Source organism: Microtus ochrogaster, chromosome 4 (genome assembly GCF_000317375.1).
Source record: "Microtus ochrogaster isolate Prairie Vole_2 chromosome 4, MicOch1.0, whole genome shotgun sequence".
Taxonomy (NCBI): Eukaryota; Metazoa; Chordata; class Mammalia; order Rodentia; family Cricetidae; genus Microtus; species Microtus ochrogaster.
This window is the reverse complement of record NC_022011.1, coordinates 34,983,045-35,003,721: the sequence shown is the minus strand read 5'-3', so window position 1 is coordinate 35,003,721 and position 20,677 is coordinate 34,983,045. Positions and strand designations below refer to the sequence as shown.

The 20,677-nt window shown below is 42.8% G+C and overlaps 1 protein-coding gene across 15 annotated transcripts in view; it reads right to left on the bottom strand.

Moving 5' to 3' along the window:
- Pard3 (par-3 family cell polarity regulator) overlaps window positions 1-20,677 on the bottom strand; it is a 515,659-nt gene that overhangs the window by 171,569 nt on the left and 323,413 nt on the right. For 5 of the 15 annotated variants that reach the window (XM_026777997.1, XM_026778008.1, XM_005345907.3 and 2 more), the window contains 4 exons: window positions 15,032-15,221; window positions 7,868-8,019; window positions 6,799-6,843; window positions 1,667-1,894 (listed from right to left, as the gene is read on the bottom strand). In XM_026777997.1, coding sequence (XP_026633798.1) covers window positions 1,667-1,894; window positions 6,799-6,843; window positions 7,868-8,019; window positions 15,032-15,221 — 615 coding nt within the window. Of the gene's footprint in view, window positions 1-1,666; window positions 1,895-6,798; window positions 6,844-7,867; window positions 8,020-15,031; window positions 15,222-18,142; window positions 20,216-20,677 lie in introns of those variants that run through there. The other 10 variants (XM_026778000.1, XM_026778015.1, XM_005345914.3 and 7 more) reach the window with 4 other exon arrangements.

Genomic DNA, 20,677 nt, shown 5'->3' with positions numbered 1-20,677 from the left:
GCAGCTAAACTAGGAAATATGTTCTTCATCTGGCAAGAAGGGGATGAATCTATTTGAAATCACAGGCTGATTATAGTGTAAAAATGATCTACATAATAGACAAAGGACAGGGACACAGCAATCCTCTCCCTAAGTTCTGCGTTGTGTATTAGCCAGAAACACTCATGTCTCCAACATATTATATGTTACAGGTAAAAATTATGTCATTTTGCTTGAAATCTCAAGATGCATTGTTTATTAAAGCTCCATTCCCCATCACTAGTTGTGTTAGGAATGTGTGCTGGGAGTCGTCTATCTAAATGTGGAATTGAAAGTAATTTATATTCCCTGGAAACATTCTCCAGTCCTGGATTTAACTTCAGGCTGTATAGTCCACAGCTTTATAGATAAGGCACATGGGTAGTCATATTTGATGTTAAAATCTAAAATGCAATCACATTTCTTTCTCTGGATTCCACACTGCACGGCCAGGGTGTCTCCATGCTATCCACACAGTGTGATTAACTGCACAAGTGTGGTTATCGTGAGCCCCCAGGAGCCTGGCAATCAGAAACGCCAGACATAAAACTACAAGAAAAGGCAAACAGTTAGGGCTGGGGCTGTAGCTCAGTGGTAGAGCACTTGCCTTGAATGTCTGAGGTCCCAGGTTCTTTACCGGGACCAGAAACAAACAAAACTAAAAGGAAAAAGGCCAATGAGGGGATGGACATGATGAGCACACTGTATGTATGCATGAAAAATACCACGGGGAAACTTGTTATTTTGTGTACTTAATACACTAATAAAATAAGTTAAAAATATAAACTGTAAAATAGTAATTATTGAATACACTAATCAATAATATGTATCTTTATAATTCCTAAGTTCTTCATCTTCTAAATGAGCACTTTATTATTCAAAAAAATTTAAATAAATGTTTAAACATATATCCCCTTTAATGATTCATAGAAAAATCTACTCATACTAAACTATGACTCTCAGATTGGCTTAAAATATTTAGTAATTTGGGGAAAATACAAAATTAGACACATCTGTTTTAGTCTAAAAATGTGTCTTTAAAATAATAAGCTATTAAATATACTTATTGGCTATGCTACCTGGCAGACAATACACAGAATGGATTTCAAGGATTTTGGTATAATCATAGCTCTACTCTATGAGTTATTAAAAAATCCAAACAATATTTTTAAAGTGAAATATATCTATAAATATATACCAATTTAAAACTCATTTTTTAAAAGAAAATTGCATTATAAAAAGAAATAAGTGAGAGAAAATATACTTTCAAAACCCCCCTGTATTTTCCAAAATAAGTTTGTGAGAGCAGTTGTTTTGGGTTTTCTCCTTCCTATCCTCCAATGTCACTTTCACAGTGGCTTCTTGATGGGCAGAGTGCCACAGGCTTGCATTCTCTGCCACTGGAGGGGCTAAGAAAGGATTTCAGCTAGAGGCCAACCTGAGCTATTCTATAGCAGAACCCAGTCTAAAAAGACCTTGTTTTCTCATTGAGTCCAATATCACATGGTATAAAAGCCCACATGGGGGACAGAAAGAGAAAATGGCTGTAAGGACCTCTGTTGCTCTGAACACTCTAGACCTCAGAGAGGCACCTCAAGGACCTGGGGATGTTCTAAGGATCACGGATCACGCGAGCCAGGACACTCACAGGTCTCCATGCCTTCGTCGTCATCATCCACCACGGGTTTATCATAGGACTTGTCGATGGCAGCTCGGAAGCTCTCATTGCAGCCCCGTCCTCGGATGATCCGCGGCCGGGGGCGGTGGAAGGGGATGTTCCCGTTCAGGGTCACCTCGGCTACAGCAGTCTGCAGGCTCTCTAGGGAGCTGGATTTCTTCAGACCCAAGGATGGTCCTACATCTCTACTGGGGGAGCCTTGGAGGGTCAGAACAATACAGGGTTAGTGAGCGTGAAGCGACAATCTCAGATCCAAGAATCTATGCACTGTGACACCTGTGGGGATAAAGTGAGGGGCTAAGTGGTAAGTTCTAGAATGTGGGTGGAAATATATAAAATATAAACAGCAGTAGTAAATTTCAAAAACATTACATTTTACATCCATTTCCATTTGAAAAATTCTAATTTATTAATTTTGATCAGAACAGATGAAGTCATTATCAAACCATTGTGCAGTGTAACACATCTATACACAGAAACAACAAGAATGATGAATAATTGCATTTAAAATGCAGAGGCAGTGAGGAGGCTGCAGGAGAATCATCTCTGCAACCTAACTGCAGCACCTTGCTGTAGTGCAAAGTTATAGTCAGCAGAAGGCCGACCTCACTGTCACAGGCTTCATCCGCTCTTTGCCATGTGAACATGAACGCAGCAGTCCAGGGCCATAAGCACACTTAGCTGGCACCGTGCAGAAAGGTGGCTCTGGGAACAGAATGTTCTAGACAAAGTGCAGTACAGATATAAAGACACCTCCCATGTGGGCTTCTCTCCTTGAAAGACAGAAGTGTTCACACACCAGGGATTTACAGTTTTTGCTTTTATTTCGGGAAGACCCAAGGCAAAAAAGATTGAGATACCAAGCGCGCCCGACTTGGCAGGCATTCTGAACTATTTTATTTAAACAAGGAAGACAGTCCCATCCATCACTGTCTGACCTGGCACACTGGGATGGACGTCAGCAGATTCTAAAGGCTGACACCTCCACCTGGGTGGGCCAGGTGACAGGGCTCGTCCCTCACTCATCTTCCTGAACAGACAGATGGAAAAAAGGAGAAGAGACGGTGGAGAGACTAAACAGCCTATCTCCACGTGGGGTCACCCTCACATATGTTGATCAATAATTAGGGAGCAGCTTCCCCCTGTTACTACCTGGAAGACGAATGGCTGAGATGAGAGCCCAGCACAGCTCAGAGTGGGAAGACACAAGGAAAACTAACTGGAAGTGTCAAAATAAGAATTATCCTCTGATGCTTCATTTATATTACATATTTTACCTAATTTTCACCACGGGGTACCAGTACTCGGGGAGGGCAGAGGTGCTCACAATACAGGCAGAGAAAATGGCACAAATTTAACCAGTGGGAAAAAAATTATTATATAAGCTATCAGTCTCAGGAGCAAATAATGGTGTATTTGCTTTCTCGGGGGCAGGTTTGTGTATATTCGATCACTTATTTCGTAACTAAAGCACACTCTGAATACTTTTGACAAGGGGCACCACGTCACTCTGACTCCTCACGGTGAGTGGCTGACACTTCTGACGTGATTCATGAAATCGATGCCACAGGAAGGAAAATGAACAGTGTTCTAAACCAAAAGGGACGATGTCAAGGAGTCAGATGCAGTGGGAGCCACGTCTTCCTTGGCAGGTCAGCCACCTTCACATCCTCTAGAAACAGCAGCAGCAAGAACGTCACTGCTGAATGAATCATGCGTGAGAGAGTTCAAACTTCCCTATCTGCATTAGGGCCACGTGAAACATGAATTAGGCAAAGGATCCTCAATGATATGAGTATCTCTGAAGGTATGTGTGTGTACGTACATCTATGTGTGTGTACGCCCAGCTGTGATTTCACACTTCCTGCAGGGACTGTCATCAAAACCCGTATTCTGCACATGCAAGTATACAATAACCTTTCCTTCTAGGGGAGTCAGCTGCAACTTTAAAGTACTCAAAGTAACAAAAACTGATAGCGAATTTAAGAAATGGTCTGAGGACCTTCAGCATATAAAGTAATTCTGCAAAGAAGACAAGGAAGGGTGCAGAGCAGATGCATCAGCAAGAAAACTCCACAAGTGTGCCAGTGTCTCTCAACACACAAAATTAACAGCCTACATAGTTTAGAATCCTCCTTCCCTAAATTATAACACCGTGGATAACATTTTATCTTAATGCTGATAATTGCAGTGTGCTCATGCATGGATGAAATCGGAACAGTAAAAAAGTCTACAAAAAGTTAATCTATAGCATGATCAGCAAAGGTACCCAGACAACGGCTGGAACACGGCTTCGCCTACTTATTTACATATGATCCGTGACGACTTTCATGTCACCACTGTGAAATCACACAGCTGCCAGAGACCCCATGGCCTCTGAGCCAGGATTGCTTATTATCTGTTCTTAACAGAAAGAACTCACTGCCCCTGTAACATAGATCTCATCCATCAGAGCAAGAGTCTCTAACAAAGGCTTTAAGTGATATACTGAGAATGCTGGATTGGAGATGGAACTCCAGGTCAGCTGCTTGCTAGGAAGCACAAGGCTTGGTTGGCTCTCAGGTCCCACTACAACAGGCCATAAGATCAGCATTTCCTATGACAAAAACTGAGACGGGGTCTTCAAAATAAGACATGGGCAAAAGACAACACACGACCAGTACGGACTGCAGTGTTTTCTCATTTAGAATCAGTATTTTAAAGATTTCACTTTTAAATCTTTACAGGCATTTTTACCTCTAAGAAATCAGAAAGATTTCATGCTCTCATTATTATCTTTGAAAAAAGGTATAGGCACTGCAAAAACATAAAACACAAGACTCCTACATCCCTAAGCCAAGGAAGTCATATGTAGACGATCTTTCCTGGAGCAGCATTGTTTGTTCACTGCCTTCCACACGCGGGGCGATCACTCTGCCACCGCGCTGCACCCCAGCCCTAGACCTGAGGTCTGTTCTTCTTTTTTTTTTTTTTAATTTTATTTTTAACAGAGTATTATTGTGCAGCCCTAGATGGCCCAGAACTCAGAACTCAATAGCCAGGACCAAGGAAATCCACCTGTCTCTGCCTCTTGAGGGCTGAGATCAAAGGTATACACCACGGGGCTTCTGACTGCTATCAATGTCCCTCATGGGGGGAAAAGGTGATAATGAAGGTATCATCAGCAAGGGGCAAAAAGGAGAAAGAATTCTGTTTTCATAACAAGTGGCTTACAATGAGACAGGTACCTAGACCAAAATGTCAGCATGCCTTGTCCAAAGCTCTGGGCTAACCTGTCCAAGAATCTAGGCAGCCCTGAAATGAGGAAAAAGAAGCAAGGCAACAGAAAACTCCATTCACTGGCTAACACTGGGCAGGGAGAACACAGTCTACCGAATTTATCAATGGAGATTAAAACCCCCCAAATCAAGGGCATCCTGGTAACCATATAAAGTTCCTCTTCAAACTTTCCATTTTATTTATATGCATAGGACAGAATGTATACTCAAAACCAGAAAATGCCCTTCTCCTGTAAGACCTAACACATGGCCTACAAACACACAGGCTTGAAGAGAATCGCCATCGTGAAAGTTATATAACTTTTTCAGTTAAAATCTGTAAGTTAATTTTTACTCACAGTAGCTTTGGTTGTTTCAGTTACACATAACGGACAGCATTCAGTGTCCCACTGTGGAGGTGTGCAGCTCTGCCTGGCGCAACACCCAGCACTGAGGACTAGGGAGTCTAACTGCCAACTGCCACTGTACACATGCAGATGACCAAGACTCACTCTACACTTCCACTTCAGAATTTCAACGAATTTTATGCTTTACCAGAAAAATAGCTACTTAGTAAGATCCGAGGCTATAGTTAATTGCCCCGAACACAACCAACTTATAATTTATTGAATGCAATATTATAATCTATCATTTACTTCTTCATAGAATACGGTAACGCCAAGTACATCCACAGTAATCTTTATGCATCTATGTCGAACACACAGGCTGAGACTAATTACTACAGCAGGTTAAAAAGGCAAATTAAAGCTAATACGTGCTAAGTGATATAATTACATTATCCTGGATCTAGAATAATTAAAACAAGATTCCAGAATACACTAATAAATCATGCATGCTCAACTGCACACAGCACACTGCCTAATTACACGACAGACTCCACTGATTGTTTCCATGTAGTAGTATGAAAAAATAAGATACAGTATACTGCTAACCTAGTCTATGCAGGCCATTATTCCTATGAGATGATTAAGCAGTAAAATTTAGAACAGATTCCAAAAGCTAATGAAGCCATATGTATCATATAGTTCAAACTAATGTCAGAGCTGACAATGAACTAATTCCCGCATCTGAAAAAGACACAGGAGACAGCAGAGGAAAATCAAGAGTATCAGCAGCAAGGGTAAACTCTGTCCTTTAGAGAAAAGAGTTCACATAGGCCAGGGATTCTCAGCCTTCCTGATGCTGCAAGCCTTTAATACAGTTACCATGCTGCAGTGACCGCCAGCCACAAAATTATTCCACTACTGCTTCGTAACTGTAACCATGCTACCGCTATGAATTGCAATGCAAGTATGTGACATGCAGCAGGATATCTATCTGATACACAAACCCTGCGAGAGGGTCATTCAGCCCCTAAAGGGGTAGTGTCCCGCAGGCTTAGAACTGCTAATATAGGTGATGTTGTTTTTCAAATAAAAAAATCACTGCGTGGATCACTGACAGGAACTCAGACATCACACATTGACTAAAGATCTTGTGAGTCCAAATAAGAGATGGTTTTCTTAGGATTTTGATTTACCTTTAAAAAAAAAATTATCACCACAAAAACATTCCTATGTGAGTAAGATTAAAAAAAAAAATCTAAGGTTGTTTTTAACATGGCAAAGGTAGTTCATTCCATTCCATCTGTTACACAATTTGCTGATAAATTTCTCATAACAGAAAAAAAATGTATTTTCTCCTGCCATTCGATTTCCCGTAACGAAAGCGTCTGAGTGAGACTGAATACCAGGGCTTCCATGCCGCCTGACTGGCAGCTCTATAATCACGATAAGCTCCTTGAATCGGGGTTTCTATGGCAACAGTCTAACTGTCCATTCTTACCTGCTCTCTGGTCATCCACTGTATTGAGTTTAGTCTCGTCAGCTACTGTTAAAAGGTAAATGTATAATGGTTAGCCCAGTTAGTCCCCGAGGCCCGACATGCTGTAACCCTCCCCCGGTCTTGACCGTTAGAGCACAACTCTTAGGCAATATTCCATGCAAAAACAAATAAATGAATGAAACAACAAGCAAACGTTCATAATCAAAAATTAAAAGGATAAAAATAAGCAGTCTCTTCATGCAGTATGCCAGTCATCTCGTCTCACGGTCACGTGTTATTTGTATGTTAGTGTGACATCATTAGCCAAGGCAGTGCACTGTCTAAATTTACATATCTCTGACACATTAATGCTTTTAGTCTTGGAGTTCAAACAGCCACCAGAAAACAGCATAAGTTATGATTGACTAACAAAGATTTAAAAAATAATTTAGTTTATACCTGTATTAATTGAATTACCTTTGGGGGTAGATCTTGATTTAAAGAGAGAGACTACCTGATTGGTGCCTGGCTGAACAACTATGGCTATTTTTCTCCTCTCGTTTGCTCCCAGATTTGTTCTAGAATATATTCTCAAGTTATTAATCTGATTCCAGGCCATAATTGTTAAAGCACAAGAAGGTCTATTGATTAGCACTTCAAGAAGAGCAATCAAGAAGGGCATTGGCAACGAAGCCCTAGACATGGATTGAGATAATGGGTTCTCTCCAAAATGTTCTCTGCTTAAAAAATCTCTCCAAATGTAATCTCTAAGGAAACTGCTGCTCAAATGGACAGAGTAGTAAATAAAACATCTCATTTTGAAATGAAGCAACAAGGATACAGCATGGGTTTGCTTCTCCTCTCATCTACAAACACACGTCAACATACGGCTGATCACGACAACGCGCTACTGTGAGGAGCATGGGCGTCTCAAACGTAACGTTGACTAATTTTTGACAAATTGCCACATGTTAAATTTATTTATTTTTTTCTACTGCTCAAAATAAGCAGACATGTGTTGGGGACCTTCACTTTCATCCCGCAGCACCCACGCCTTATTTAGATAAAGATTCATGGAGATTGTACTCACTACCTAAATCCATGCTTTTTGATTTTCGTGTTTTAACGAAATCCAATTGACTGGCATCTGAAAATTGCTTTGTGCGTTTTTCTGACATACTCTGGCGTCCAAATCCTTCTCGTTGAAAGGCGAGAACCGGATCAACATCTGGACTCAAAGAGCTGGGTGAAGAGAAAGAAAAACATGAAAGTACTTACTAAAGAGTGGAGACATAAGGTTTAGGAAAGATCGCACGTCCTTTAGTACACGGATAGATGCATTTTATTTAAAGATTGAAATAACACAGTATACCTCACTTTTACAAGAGCACTAAATGGAAGTAAGAGAAAAAAATAAATATTGATTTGCCCTTAAAGCAACTCTGTGGGTTTAGACTTTCTTTTCTATTTCCTTTTGCCTGGCTCTTCATTGCACTTGATAATATATCATTATTTCTCTTATTGTTTAAAATGAGTCTGCTATTTGTCAGACACTGGAAACGCTGAATATTTGACAAGCCTTGCCTTGCACTGCAACATGTAACCATATAAATCGCAATTTAGCAATTTCAAACAAGATATGTTCTGACAGAAACTAACAGAGAGACCCACAACTGGACAAGGTACAGACACGGAGAAATTCTGGAACATTCCATATGGAATGAGACGTCTTCGTCAAACCACTCCTCTCAGGAAGCTATGCAGAAAAAGAGCCAGAAAGACTGTAAGAACTGGATGAGATGGAGGACTCTAACTAAACAGCATCTTCCACATTCAACAGGGCTGATGGACAGATGAGCTCACAGAGACAGTGGCAGTATGCAAAGGATTGAGCCACAGAGGGTCCCAGAACTGGGAGGGAGAAGCAGTCATGAACTCCCAGGCTGAACCAAGAAGCTATCTGTGATTGACACCCAAAGGGAAATGTAGTTTCCTCCAATAGAGTCTCATTGGGTATATTAACCACATTTGAGGATGGGCCTCTTGCCCAGCAATATTTGACCAACACAAAACAAACGCAACGGCATTTTTGTAGATATTTTTGGTCTCATATTGTTTTGTTCGAGATTTCTGGTCTTATCTTGATTGAGTTTTTTGCTCATACATTACTATTTTCGATTTTGTGTTTTTTGTTGTGTGTCTGCATGCGTTTCTTGTATTTTTCTTTTCTCTTTTAGGCTGTTTATTTTGTGTGTTTGCCTATTTGTTTTTTTAAAGAGAGGAAAAGGGCATGGAGTTGGGTGGGTGGAGAGATGTAAGGATCTGGAAGAAGCTGTGGGAGAGGAAACTATGAACAGAAAATATTGCATGAAAAAAAATTTTTTTAAAGGATATGTTCTGACCATGTTGTGTGTGTGAGTGTTTGTGAGTGTTAAATTGTATTTTAGAAAAATATCATGAGTATGTAGTCTCTCTGAAATCACCAATCAGCTAAAAGACCCCAACTCAGTAAATTTCCAACAAGACCTCTTCTGGTGAAGGTTCTGTGCCAGCTAGACCCAGTTCACGCTCACACAGAAGGAGAGATTCCTGTTCTTTGCACGTTCTTCAGAAACATCCCTCTAATGTACAGAACAGACACTGGAGATACACAGCCGAGAGGAGACAAACAGCCCTGACAAAGACAGCAGAGGCATGGCTGTATTTAGATGGCATTTGGTTCTGGTGGCACCAACAGGGTGGCTCCAGAGAAGAAGAGGCGTGACCAGCAGGTGACCAGGTATTCTACAGTCCTTTCCCAGGGGAAGTCCATAAAGACCACGTGGGATTGTTCTCCCCTATAAAATCAGTGACAGCTCTAACAGGTACCTGAGTAGGCTGCCCTTCTGTATAGGTGTTGCTTTTATTGGATAATGAACAAAGCCAATGTTTTGGCCAATGGCTCAGCAGAGTAAAGCCAAGTGGGGAAATCCAAACAGAGATAGAGAGAGTAGGCGGAGTCAGAGAGACAACATGTAGCTGGCGAAGGAGAAAGATGCTACCAGTAAGCCACAACCTCGTGGTGATACACAGATTAGTAGAAAAATGTTAATTTAAAATATAAGAGCTAGCTAGAAATATGTCTGAGCCATCGGTCAAACAGTGTCTTAATTAATATAGTTTCTGTGTGATTATTCCGGGCTGGGTGGCAAGGAAAAGAACAAGCAGTCTCCATTTATAAGTACTACTAAAGGCTCCTACAAAGTTCCAACTATGGAAGTGGATTTTCTCCACGTTCAACACATTAAATAAACAAACACAACAGTTCTCCTTTGCAGGATACAGTCAACAAAGCCTCCCTAGCCAGGTAGAAGACTGTCTGTGTTGGTTTGGATCTGAAATGTCCCCATAGGTACAGGTATTTGAACACTGTTGGCGGTGATATTCTGGGGATGTTATGGAATTTTGAACTGGAGGAGGGTGTCACTGAGGGGGCTTAGGAGGTGGAACCTTGGTTAAGGACATCAGTGAGGGGGTTGCTTAGGAAGGGAAGCCTTGCTGGAGCAAGTATGCCATAGGAAGGGAGGGGTTGAAGAGTCTGTAACTCCCACCCCCCTTTTAGTATGTGGTTGGTTGAAGATGTGATCTCTCAGCTTCCTGCTACGGCAGCCTGCTGTCATGCCTCTTCTGCAATAATGGACCTATGCCCTGGAACTGAAGGCCAAAATAAACATTTTCTCAAATGCCGCTTTTGGTCATGGTGTTTGATTACAGCAAGAAACACCATCTAATATACCCCTCCCCTCGGCTAACTGACATGCCACATTGGGGCTGGAAGGGGGCTGCTTCTACCAAGGCAGCTGGATTTACCAGACCTCCACGTTTCCCTGCCAACAAGCCACAATGGGTCTGCACTGTATTATGTGAAATAACACATAGGTAGATGGGTGTGATCTGGTTTGACAGAGCAAAATTTTAACTGCAATTCACCAAATGACATGATGTCAGGTGGTTCTTCAAGTGCTGAGCCAAAGGTGAAGGAAGGATTCCTGGACACCCTATGGCTGGAAGGAGGGCATGGCCTGCTCTGAGCCTTCTGCCTTCATGGGCTGCACAGAACAGCTGGCTCACTCATCTCATGCAGTTAAGGAGAGAACTCAAGAACATAAGGGTAAAAGCCCTTTGCATACTGCCAGCCATAAGCTATTATTACCGCTCAGGGAAGACAAGCTACTCAGATTATCCTAGTGATACCGATGCTGGGGTCTTTAACAGACACATAAAACAATGGACACCTTCCCTGCTCTTTGTCGGTGGGATGCACACGTGAAGCACAGCGGGGGGCAGGGTCAGAATGTAGAGCATCCACGTGGAAGGCCAGAGAAGAAGGAACCTATGACAGACACTGAGTCTGTCCTGAGTTCTGCCTCCCTCCATCTCAGAGGTCTCACCTCAGCCAAGGGCCAGGAACACAGCGGGAAAACTAAACCCCAGAGACCTGCAAAGGGCAAGGCTAGAGTTTCTAGCTTTATTTTATTACTCTTCTTTAAGGATTTATTCTTATTTATGAACTGTGTGTACAAGTTTGGAGGTAGCACACCTGTGAGTTGGGGTGCCCCCAGAGTCCAGAAGAAGATGCTGGACCCCCTAAAGCTGGAGTTGCAGTGGCTGTGAGCAGTGGTTTGTCTGACGTGGATGCTGGGAACTGAACTCAGGTCCTTGGGAAACGCAGCAGATTCCAGCCTCTGGCTCCTATTTTTACACTGTTGGCCTCATTTTGGCATGCTGCCATTTTGCTAGCACTGCAGACTCAAACTTTTCATTGTAGATATAGGGTCACAGTTCTGCAAAACTTCTGACAGTCTAAATTTCCAAAAGGTAGTACCCTTCCTATCCAGGAATCTGATGTGTCAACTTAAACACTAGGATCAGCCTTTGACAAAGATACACAAAAATTAGCCAGGTGTCGTGGTGATTATTTTAACCCCAGCACTCAGGAGGGAAAAGCAGGGGGTAGAGTCAGCCTGGTCTACATATGACTTGTAGGCCAAACAGGCCTACAATAATATCTTGTCTCAAAAACAAGTTCAAAAACAGGCAAACTAACAACATGTATCCGTAAGATAACCATGACCAATTTAGTAGCACCAAACACATTTGTCTCTCTCTGCAAATGGATTTTGTAGTTGCTTAAGAAAAGGAAAGGAAAGGAAAGGAAAGGAAAGGAAAGGAAAGGAAAGGAAAGGAAAGGAAAGGAAAGGAAAGGAAAGGAAAGGAAAGGAAAGGAAATTGTGGGGTAACATGTGGAACACTTTCAAAGTTGCAATTAGGCATTAAATTTGTAGGCACAATGAATTTGAAATCTAGTTATTTATTTACACATGTGTGTGTGATGGGCTTGCATCTGGTCAGCTGTGTGGGGGTCCCTGTGGAGGTGCACATGTATGCGTGTGCTGGACAGAGGCCCGCATGTGGGTGTCTTCCAGAGTGCTCTCTATTTCCTGAAGCAGTCTCTTGCTGAGCCCAGAGCTAAAGATGTTGCTAGTCTAAACTAGCTAGCTCGTTCCTAGGAACCCCTAGTTTCCATCTCCAGGGTGCTAAATCTGCCCAGCAGTTATGTGGGTACAGGAGATCCAAACTCAGGCTGTCCTGCTTGTGGGGCAAGCCCTTTATCTGCCGAGCCATTTCATCAGCTCCATTACTTGGTTTATTTCTGAGAGAGTCCTGTTTTTACCCATGTTGGTTTTAAACGTTTGCCTTCCTTCCTCAATCTCCTGTGCACTGCGATTGCAGATGTACATTGCCTGTGCCCTACTGAAGCACAGCTTTAACAGAAAATCCTAGTGGAGGATTTTTAAAGTGATTTAAATTCTTTCTGCCAGCATTGCTTAAAACCTCTCCTTAGCAAACTTTCACACTCACTTTGTATCCTCCCAAATATTGCAATTATCAAAATTAGAATTTGCTGTTATATTTTCTCCTTCGTTAAAATAACATGGCTATGGGCCGCTGCATTGATTACTGGGTTGAGAAAAGTACATTCTATTAGTTAACAAATTAGAAGTATAGCCATTTGACACACTTAGCCTTTCAGAACTGTGCAGCCAACTATAAATGTACACATTTAAAATGTCAAATGAGCTTGCAAATTCATAAGAGACTTAAAATAACTAAATATTCTTAAAATGTGACATAATTAAATTTTCCTGATTAATCTACTCATTAAATTTATTTCAGACACAATAAACAGTACACTAGAATATTATTAAGACAGAATGCCAGGCTGTCAGATGACACCCTGAAGAAGCCGTATCTACCCTTTCCCCCATTACTGAAATTCCAGTTATTAATCTTGCCTGACTGACCTTCTGCTTTTCTAACATTTTATTCTGAGCTGGGGGAGAGATTGTCAGACTGGCCAAGCTCACATTCTCAGCTCTGAGGCTGAAGAGCTGGCATGCATGCCTGGATAACCCTTCCCTGATATTCTTTCGTTTGCCCGACATTTCCCAAGGAAAAATCACAGATGTCTGCACCTTTGCTGTTTCTTTTTCAAAGCCAACTCAGGGAAATTAATGCCCCAAGCTATTCCCTAACGCCAACTATGTCTTTTTCCCAATGCAGCTCTGTTCCTGCAATCCCCTTCAAGGTGTCTCATCATGGGGGAGGCGCAAGGCCTTTTGCCTCCTTGAAGAAGGGAGTGAAACGAACTCCTTCTCTGCTCTTGCTTCCAGGGAGATTCAAGCTGCAGCCAAGGCAAGAACACAGCAGAAGACTCACTCAGCTACTCAAGGTGCAGCTATTATCCTATGCTCTCTGGCTCAGCTCTGTTATGAGGTCCTGTATTTTCCAGTAGAGAATTTAAAAGAAAGAAACAAAAGCTAGTGATGAACTTTGCAAAGGCCCGGGAACAGGTCAAGTTCTTTCAAGAGAACATCAGCAGAGCTGGCAAATGTATTAACCGTGTTTTCCTGAGCTCACATAAGGAGGAGAGGAGAGGGTAGGAATGGGGGTGAGGAGGGGTGAGGAGGGAGGAGGAAGAGAGGGGAGAGAATAGGAAGGAGCGGGGGGAGGGGGAGGAGGGGAGACCTGGGGTGGTTTACTTGGTTAAGATCACCATAAAAGTGCTAATGCAAAAATGCCAGTTCTTAGCAACTCCAACCTAATGTGTCACGTGACAGGTGGAGGATGGGTAGACAGATGTGCAGTGAAACAAGTTTTGCTCGAGAGCACGCTTTTCTACCAAGCATGCAGGCTAAAAGAACGGGGCAGGGGTGGATGAGGACCAGACAAGGCAAACAGTATCAAATGTTTTCTTTTATTGTCACAGAGGGGGAAATTATTTGGAGGCATTCACAGTCTCTGGGCCCTGACAGAAGCAGCTCCAAGCCTAGCATACTGAGTGCTACAACACGAGAGAGAAAAGCTGGGGCTGTGGAGATGGCTCTGTGGAGGGAATGCTTGCTGCATAGGCCGGAGTTTGAGATTCCCACCATGCAGCCTAGGCACTGAACAGGCAGACAGGCTGACTGTCATGCTGTCAATAGAATTAGGTGGACAGCACTGAGGAAGACGCGGGACGCCAGCTGTGTTGACTAGGTTGATGTCAACCTGACCCAAGCCAGAGACACTGGAGAGGAGGGAAGCTAAGATCTGGCTGTAGGTACATCTGCAGGGCACTTTCCTCATTAGTGATTTACATGGGAGAACTCAGCCCATTGTGGATGGGGCCATCCCTGCGCTGGTGGTCCTGGGCTCTATAAAAAAGCAGGTTGAGCAAGCCCGTGGGCAACATTCCTCTGTGGCCTCTGTATCAGCTCCTGCTGCCAGGTTTCTGTCTTGTCTGAGTTCCTGTCCTGACTGCTTTTGACGATGAAGAGTGATGTGAAAGTATACAGGAAATAAACCCTTTCTTCTCCAAGTTGCTTTTGGTCACGGTGTTTCCATCATAGCAATACAAACCCCGACAAGGACACCAACCTCTGGCTTCTCCATGCACACTCACAGGGAGCATACCCCAAAACAGATGACATATATGCAGATACTCCCAAAGCAAAAAGAAAAAAGAAACCTCCAACAGGTCTTCTCTAGTTCCACATATGACATACATGCAGATACTCCCAAAGCAAGAAGAAAAAAGAAACCTCCAACAGGTCTTCTCTAGTTCCCAAGCACACTGCATGTTAATTTTTGTATCTAATTCTCAGCACCAACTCAGGAATTTGCTTAAATCGTATTTATCCAATAATCAGGCCCAGCCCTGAGCTGCACTCACCAGTCGGCTGAGTCACTGATAGCAGCCTTGGCCCACGTGCCGGCCTCCGTCATGATGAAGCCCACATCATCATGGGAGCTGGAAGAGGACTGGTCGGAGAGGTGAGGAGGAAGCACAGGCAGCCTGTCATCTTCGATCATGACGGTGTCATCGTGTGGCATGTTCACCGTGGGGGACAGCTGACATTTACCTGACCAGTGAAAAGGAGAAATTCTGGACGTCAGTGCAGGGGCCAAGCCTGGTAATTGCAAAATTTTGCTACATTAAAAACAAAAACAAAAAAACAAACAAGTCTTGACACGCCCTCTCAACCTGATGGAATAATGAGAATTTAGTTTATTTCTCATAAAGCATTGTCAAACACAAACCTCAGGTCCACATGACCGCTTCTGCAACAGGGTCACACAGCATGCGGTAGGGCATGTGACTTCTCTGGTTTTAAGTATCCCAAAGACAGAGATGAGCCCCCAAAATGTCTTAATGTGAACATGACTGATACACAGCTTCTTAGGAGTGAGCGTCCTCTGGGAAGGTTTGCCAGCAAATCTGAAGGGAAACCCCACAATCTTAAAGTGATCTGTCTATCCACTCAATTCAACTCCCACAGCGCGGGCAGGCACTAGGTGACGTCATCTCTGTAATTAGTGCGTCACATCCTAATGTGAGGGGGAAAGTACCTACGGAACAGGGTAGCTTCAGTGTGGGTAATGTGCCAATTGTGTCCACCTGGGCGATGAAGGGCAGGGTGGGTAGGATTGTTGAGAAGGTCACCAAAAGTTAGATGAGTGGGATTTGGCGTGGCGGCTGTGACTTTTTTACTAGACGGAATGATGGCGTTTCTCCCAGAAAGTGGCAACAAAATTAAACCGTGCTGAATTCAGGTGCCACTTGGCAAAGCCCGGCACACAAGCTAGGGAGAATGGCTTTGAAATGAGAGTGGCCTAGAAGTGAACAGTTTAACATAGATCCAGATGTGGTCGGCCTCGAGGCTCTGAGGCCTACCCTGGGAGGAAGGGACATCAAGTGAGGTTACTCAGTCCGGAAAGGCTCCACGGATCTCTGTCGTCTGTCTAGTCCCTTGCAGACAAATGTGTTGAGGTTCGTAGTTCAGAATGGCATCCACACATCACAGCTTTCCTGGGACAAAGCTGTGTTTCCAGTCCCTGAGTCCCTAAAGGCAATGCTGGGGTACAAATGGCATCCTTATCCCAAATCACCAACAATTCCAGAAACTTCTTTCCAAAATCTGCGCCATTTGTTTTCTGAACAAGGATACACTCACAACAGCTTGGTTCAGATGCACACCTTGTAAGAAGATAGACTCACAGGGCAACCACCATAGGACACGGCACATGGAAGTGTGTTCCCAAGCAAACAAGGAACCACGATAATCTGCCTCCTTCCTCATGGAATGGCATAAAACACTCCCTGTGAGTCTAATGTCCAAATCTGCTCAGTCAATTGTGCTGGGACAACAAATATTCTGCACTCATTGCTGTTTTATGCAACGTGCTCTTGCCCATCAAAATAGAGTTTTCAAAATAGTTGAACCAACAGGTGTTAGCATTTTAGTATTAGTCTTAGAGCTAGCTTTAAAACGGAGGATGCATCAGCATATCAGGAATGCACTGATAAACTGGAAGGTGAGTCTGAAGCACAATACATCTTTCTCTGCCTGTTTCAGTGAAAAATAAAACGGAAAGAAAACTCTTTACGTTGTTGTCTGTCTTCAGTCCTTACAAAGAAACTTGCCAGAAATTACAAAGGCATCATTATTTAGCATCAAGGGGTCTGTTGACAGAAACATGCATGTTCACTAAAACCCCTGCTCAACACACCAGCTGGGAAAACCTCTCTCTCTCTCTCTCTCTCTCTCTCTCTCTCTCTCTCTCTCTCTCTGTCTCTCTCAAACTGCCAGGTTCTTTCCACTCAAGCTGTAGGATATTAGAGTACAAACCTGCTCAGCAAAATGTCACTTGTAGATCAGGTATAAATTGCACCCCCGTTGGCAAAGAAATGTATTTTTTTAAGAAATAGTTTGTCTCCAAAACGACCATATTGAATTCATAAAGCAAGGGTTCCTTCCCTGACTAGAAAGGCATATGCCATGTTATTAAACACCAAGTTCTCATGCAGGAAGAATTTAACCAAGAAAATATCACACAGTAATCATATTGCATAACTTTTAATATGAAACATGCAACCCCTTGCATTGGCATGTATATTCTCAGTGAAAGCATGAGAACTATAGAACACTGACTGGGGTGGACAATCTTCTTTTTAATGTGTGTGAGACATTGTTTTATGTTGAAATATATGTGAGATACTAACATAATCTCATAATCTCTCTCTCCTGATGTGGGAGTGTCATATATCAATCTGCTGATTTCATTGGTTAAGCAATAAAGAAACTGCTTGGCCCTGATAGGTTAAAACATAGGTGGAAGGAGTAAACAGAACAGAAAGCTGGGAGAAAGAAGCTGAGTCAGTGAGTCGCCATGATTCTCCCATTCCAGACAGACGCAGGTTAAGATCTTCTCTGGTAAGCCACCTCGTGGGCTACACACATTATTAGAAATGGGCTAGTCCAGGTATGAAAGTTAGCCGAGAAAAGGCTAGATATAATGGGCCAAGCGGTGTTTAAAAGAGTACAGTTTCCGTGTAATTATTTCGGGTAAAGCTAGCCGGGTGGCGGGACACAACCCGCCACACATATTACAACACTCTCCCCCTCTCTGTCTCACACACACACACACACACACACACACACACACACACACACACACACTCTCTCATTATCTTCTTCTTAGCTTGCATGTGAGGAGATCCAGGATCTGGTCCCAGAAACCAGCAGAGGTACCAGACATATACAGTTCAAAGCTACATGTTCCACCGAGACACAGCAGGACCTTTTAAATAACCTCTGTTGGCCTTTGACACATCACAGGCAAGACTCTGAATCATGATTCAATGTGGCTTCCGTTTTTCAGCTGCTAAATTCCTTCCACCCCAATATTTCATCAACTATTTACAGACTGCAAGATGAACATTCAGGATCTGATAGAGTGAAGCAATAACATACAAGATGATTGTTTACTAGACATTTATTCATTGATGAATTTACATGGGACGGAACATGCATGATATCAGGAATAAAAGAAATGAAAACTGTCAGCAGTAAGACTCATGAAACCAACATCAGTGTCTCAGCTTTAGATATCAAACAGTTAACAAAATGAAAATAGTCTAAACATAATTATTTAAACTCACCACAGAAGTAGAAATATAGAAACCACCGAGATAAACAATAAAATGAAATAAAATTTTAGCTCAAAATATAAACTGCTTTAAACAAAACTATGCAGATAAAAACTTTTAAAAAATGATGCTCTATGCTCCCAAACATGACTCTGTGATGCATTTTATGAAGTAAACATGTTTGTAAACTATGCCTACTATTCCACTGCTGAATAGCTGGAAAGGTCTTCCAAGGCTTGTCAAAGGAGAACTCCTAAGTAGGATCACTAAGGGATATGTCTGGCCTGATCTGCTATTGTTCATCCATCTATCTACCTATGCTCATTCACTTACTTACCTATTTTTGTAGTGCTGGGAGCAGGGCATTGTACAGGCTAGACAAGTGCTATTAGCTACACCCGCAGTCCTTAGAAGTTGCCTTCTAATACAAATTAGGAGCCGTGTTCTGCTAACATCAATGGCAGTGGGAATCCAGCCAAAATATGACTGTGGCAAATTCTGGACTTTGGTCACATTTCTGAGTGATCTATCCAAAGAGCCGGAGATAAATCAGCTGTCACTAAAGAGGAAGCCACCACCCAGAAAACCACACATTCAAACTGTGGTTCACAGTGGGAGCCAGGGGATTGGCTGTGGAGACACTTCGATGACTCTCAGTCGAGGTGGTGCCACTAAAACCTGCCATAAGATCTTGGCATTCCCCAAGAAGGCTATGTTTACGAAGAGGAAATAGCCGAAATCAAAAATAAAACAAAAATCAACATGGTGTTTTGGGACACATTTCTTTTATCAGCTAAGTGAGCTAGGTGGTGTGACTGAGGACATCTGACATCTTTCCAATTACAAATGATGTTTCTTTTGAGGTGTACAGTTTAGAAGTCTCTCTCTTGGGATGTATACCCATTCAAAAATGATCACAGACCTTAAAACTTCCCTCGCTTGCACATACGAATATTCTCTGTGAAAACCTGCCCTGCTCACATAAAATTAACTACTTCTTTGTGTTATCATCAAGAATTTTAGCACCTCCCTTTCTACCATAGGAAACCCGGGTCTAGACAGAAGTGAGACGGAAGACCCAGCAGACAGTCATGAAGTGGTCAGGAAGGACCTGGCTGAGAAATGTCTTAGCACCTGACAGCACAAATCAGCAGGCTGCGGGGAGCACAGCATGCTGATCGTGGGTATTGTTTCACCTCCAGTGGCAAAGTAGCATCCTTTGCAAGATTCCTAATCTCAGTGCTATCTAACTTCACCAGTAGCATGCAGTCCTTAAGGTCAATAATACTAGAATATGGATAATAATAAGAATAAAAAAGCGTAAATCTGAAGTTTGTAAACAGCAAGATAAATTGAATTAAGCTTATATATTTCTCTAGGAAAAGCCCCATGGGACCCCTAGTTTCCAGTACAGCATATAAAACATCTCTTAAGGACAGGGACAAACGAAGTCATTGAGAAGCACAGGATCAACCCTATTGTCCCTTCCCCAAAAATGTATTCTACTGTAAAAACTTGACCTACTAAGTATGGTATCATCCCCCAGCCCCTATGTCCCAGGACTATGCAGAGCAGCACCAAGCATAGCAGGAGGGCCTAGTCTGCAAGGGGAGTTGTCTTAAGTATGAGGGGTCATTACATACCCAGCAGAGAGAGGGGAAACACTGCCGACCCGGTTACCCGCTGAAAAGGACTAACCCGTCAAAGCTAACAAAACCGGGTGACAGAACATGGAGAAGATGACGTACTCCTCAACCCATGTCACCCATTTCAACAAGTCACTAGGTGAAAAATCAGGGTGGGGGCTGGTATGTGTTTGAGTGCTAGGTTTCCGCCTTCCTCTGAAGAACCAGGGAGTGGAGGCAGGATGCAGGTTACAGGAGCTGCTGTGTCAATGGGCTGATCAGTATGGCAAATCCTATGTTCCTATAATAAAGGGGAGATTACAGCGTATCACTTTGTATGCACAAAGATCCAGGGACACATGCACACATTCTTTCTCAGGGGGTCTGAAATTCTGTCCACAGGTAAGAATCCAGCTATCTAGCAAAGCCAAGACAGCATGGTTAACTCAGCAGCAGTGACGGACTACCAAACTGGAAGGAACTGGAAACAATGCCTTTTACACCTAAGCAGGGCTCAAACCATGAGCGAGGATTGCCTCCCTGGTTTCTCTTATGCCAGGTATGTATGATTAGAAAATATTGGTAGAACACATCCCAGATCTCTTTGACCAAGGTGAGAAACTGAGAATTTAGCAATTTCTCCTAAGCTCAACGGCGAGGGAGAAAAATGACAAGAAATTGCACTAATCATACGGATCTGCATATATTGTTTCTCTACAGTGCTCCGTAGAAAACTCCTTGACTAGAGAGACTGTTCCTCATG